General features: G+C 46.9%; 1 protein-coding gene across 1 annotated transcript; it reads left to right on the forward strand.

Moving 5' to 3' along the window:
• Positions 1-343: 343 nt before the first annotated feature.
• Positions 344-2,766, forward strand: LOC147976857 (uncharacterized). Its single transcript, XM_087519869.1, has 2 exons — positions 344-728; positions 1,913-2,766. The coding sequence occupies exons 1-2, from the start codon at positions 477-479 to the stop codon at positions 2,504-2,506; spliced, it is 846 nt and encodes a 281-aa protein (XP_087375995.1). The 5' UTR covers positions 344-476; the 3' UTR covers positions 2,507-2,766.
• The last annotated feature ends 227 nt before the right edge of the window (positions 2,767-2,993 follow it).

Consider the following 2,993-nt stretch of genomic DNA (forward strand, 5'->3'; position numbering starts at 1 on the left):
GCAAGTTACTCCCTCCGTTTCAAAATATTTGTGTTTTTACACATTTTAAATGGACTACAACATAGAGATGTATCTAGACATATTTTAGAGTGTAGATTCACTCATTTTGCTTCGTATATAGCCACTTGTTGAAATCTTTAGAGAGACAAATATTTAGTAACAAAGGGAGTAGTATAAATTTTCAACTCAAGAAAAAAAAAGAGTTACTGCAGTACATTTTCAAAATCATCAGGCGCAACAGTGAGTAAATTTTTCATCAGAAAAAAAGTTAGCGAACCAGCACATCCATCATCGCTCAAGCAAGGCTCCGTCAGTTCAGTACAGGTGTTCACCGAGACTGACCAAGGAGGCCCACTCAACTCCAAACTAGCAGCCTTCGTCCTGCGGGCTGCGGCTTCGACAAATCTCAAACCCTACCTCCAGTCGCTAGCTCCCTCTGCAGATCCAAACCTCCCCTCGCCCCGCCCCCGGCTGCCATGCGGATCCGCAGGTCCGCCTCCCGGCTGCTGGGCGGCGCAGCCGCTGCCTTGGCCCCCGCCCCGGCCCCCTCTGACCCGCCTCGATTCGAGTTGTCCCCGCCGCCGCCGCCGCCGGCGGCGACGGACCAAGCCCACGAATCCAGCGCCGGCTTGGTGGCGCCCGAGGCCTCCTCCTGCGTGGAGCCCTGCTGCGTGCTCAGCATGTCGCCGTGGGACCTCATGGACCAGTTCGACCTCGCGGATCCCGAGGTAATTTCGCCCCACTCGCTCCATCTGACCTTCCTGCCCTCCCGCGGCTTGCTTGGTGCTTGCTGTATGTGTGTGTCGAAGATTTGTGCGCCGCCGCCTGTTTCTGTGTAGCAGCCAGCGTGTTTCCCTTACCTTTCCTCTGCCGTCGCTAGGGTTACCCTCCTCCAAGCGTGCGTTACCACAAGTAAATGGTGCTGCGTCTAGGTCTGGCCGTCTAGGGTCTGTCAGGTAGTTACCACACGCTATCTCGCTGTAATATGTGGCTGGTCGGTGGCCGCGCCGGCGTGGTAGTGGCAGCAAGGTCGGCCATTGATCTTGCCCAAGGTTTTGGATTACAAATTGAGATTTTTTTCTTTTTGTGGGCAGTATACCAGGAAAATTTCAGATGAAATTTAAAATCAATTTTTCAATTCAATTTTTTACCTAGTTATAGGTACGTATTCAACACGAGTTTAACCAAAATAATCTGAAATCCTACATGGGATATGTTATCTGGCGAATGTCAGCTGGGAAGGGTGTGGCAAGCAAACTTTTTTGTGTGGCAAGTTTATGTGGTGGGAGATGTCAAATCCTGCCTTTTTTGCCGCATTTTTTTCCCTTCCCCCCATAAGTTATCATGTGTTTCTGAAGAATTTGTCATCCTCCCAGGGAATGTTTCCTGCTATTGGGTTTCCGGACGGAGATGGCAAATCCTGCCTTTTTTGCCGCATTTTCCCCTTCTTCCCATAAGTTATCATATGTTTATGAAGAAATTGTCATCCTCCCAGCGAATGTTTGCTGCTATTGGGTTCCTTTCTACATACGATAGTAGTCCCTCCGTCCGGAAATATTTGTCAGAGAAATGGATGTATCTAGACATATTTTAGTTCTAAATACATTCCTTTTTATCCATTCCACCAACAAGTATTTCTCGAAGCACGAAGTACATGACTATATGCTAAGCATTTGTATTCATTAAAAAGCAGTTTTTTTGCATGTTAGATGTATTTCTTGCGTGTGTATGTGTGTGTGTGTGTGTGGGGGGGGTCGACAAACACAGTTATTGGGCGGTAACCGAATTTATCGCCTGGTAACGAAAATCCTGATCTTGCTCCATGCCCCTACCCCATTTCAGTTCATTATACTACTAGTGCTAGCTCTTTTCATCTCTTGACAAATATTTTCCAAATTACCATCCCATTTAGGTGGAGGAACGCTTCGAGAAGACTTACTTCAGAACTACACGACGAGCTAGTTGGCTCTTCCCATCCAGTATCTGCATGCCGAACGGCTCCATCAAGGAGAAGACGACTGTAGATATGGTCGATGGGGCCATCAACATGGCTGCAAAAACGACAAAGGGGAAGAAGAATGAGAGCAAGTCAAAGACGAATAAGGGGATCAAAGTGAAGAAGGGATTGTGGACATGCAACAAGGGGGATGGCAAGAAGCCACCAATGAAGAGGCCCGTCGTTGACATGGGCGAGGCGTTCTACTACTACGCAGGGTTTGGCCCCTCATGCAGCTCCAAGAGGCATTGCAGATCAAGCGGTGGTAGTAGTGTGCTGGAAGAACCTCCACTACCCATTGAACAACAGAAAGATGAGGCATGCCCCCAAACACAATTTGATTTTAGTGGAGGCCAAGATAATGTCATCGACCATCAAGCTGTGGCGACATCAACACAGGTCGAGAAGCCTAGGCTCAATGGGAGAATGCCAACATTGTCATCTGCGACGAGGATAGAAACAACGACGAAGCACTTGGTTGCAATGGCAAACAATTGCGCGACATTATGATGATGAAGAGCTCGTTCAAGAAGAGGTGGAGGAGGCCTGTTAAAGCCCGATCGCTCAAGTCGCTGATGTAATTGCGTGGCTCAAGAGAAGCTTGGTATTACGAAGCTTGGCTCGATCGACTTTATCTAGTTAGCTCAGCATAGCTTGCTCTAGTTTTGGAGCTAAGTTACCAATCAATATAGAAACTGTACTGTATTTTTTGTTCCATTGTGTTTTAACTATGTGTGGTGTTTAAATTTCTGATAATTAATTTTCCTTCATTAATGTGGTGAGGGAACTGGAGAAATCTAAACCAAATTTAGCTGCAGGTGCTAACATATGGCCCAGGGTAGACCTGGCAGAAGAACTCACACACCTTTATGGGAAAAAATGATTGGCCTTTTATGGAATTTTAGAGGGGGTGGGGAAGGAAGAAATATCGACATGTTCAGTTGACTTAATCCATGAGCATCACTTGGTTTTCCTAGATTATATGGAACTATGAAAA

Source organism: Triticum urartu, chromosome 4A (assembly GCF_056163025.1).
Source record: "Triticum urartu cultivar PI428250 chromosome 4A, HENAU_Tu73, whole genome shotgun sequence".
In the NCBI taxonomy this organism is placed as follows: domain Eukaryota; kingdom Viridiplantae; phylum Streptophyta; class Magnoliopsida; order Poales; family Poaceae; genus Triticum; species Triticum urartu.

Excerpts from the sequence above, each read along its gene's own strand:
- LOC147976857 (XM_087519869.1), top strand. The coding sequence starts at position 477 with ATGCGGATCCGCAGGTCCGCCTCCCGGCTGCTGGGCGGCGCAGCCGCT. Across the intron at positions 729-1,912 it reads TCGACCTCGCGGATCCCGAG|GTGGAGGAACGCTTCGAGAA; the intron begins GTAATTTCGCCC and ends CATCCCATTTAG.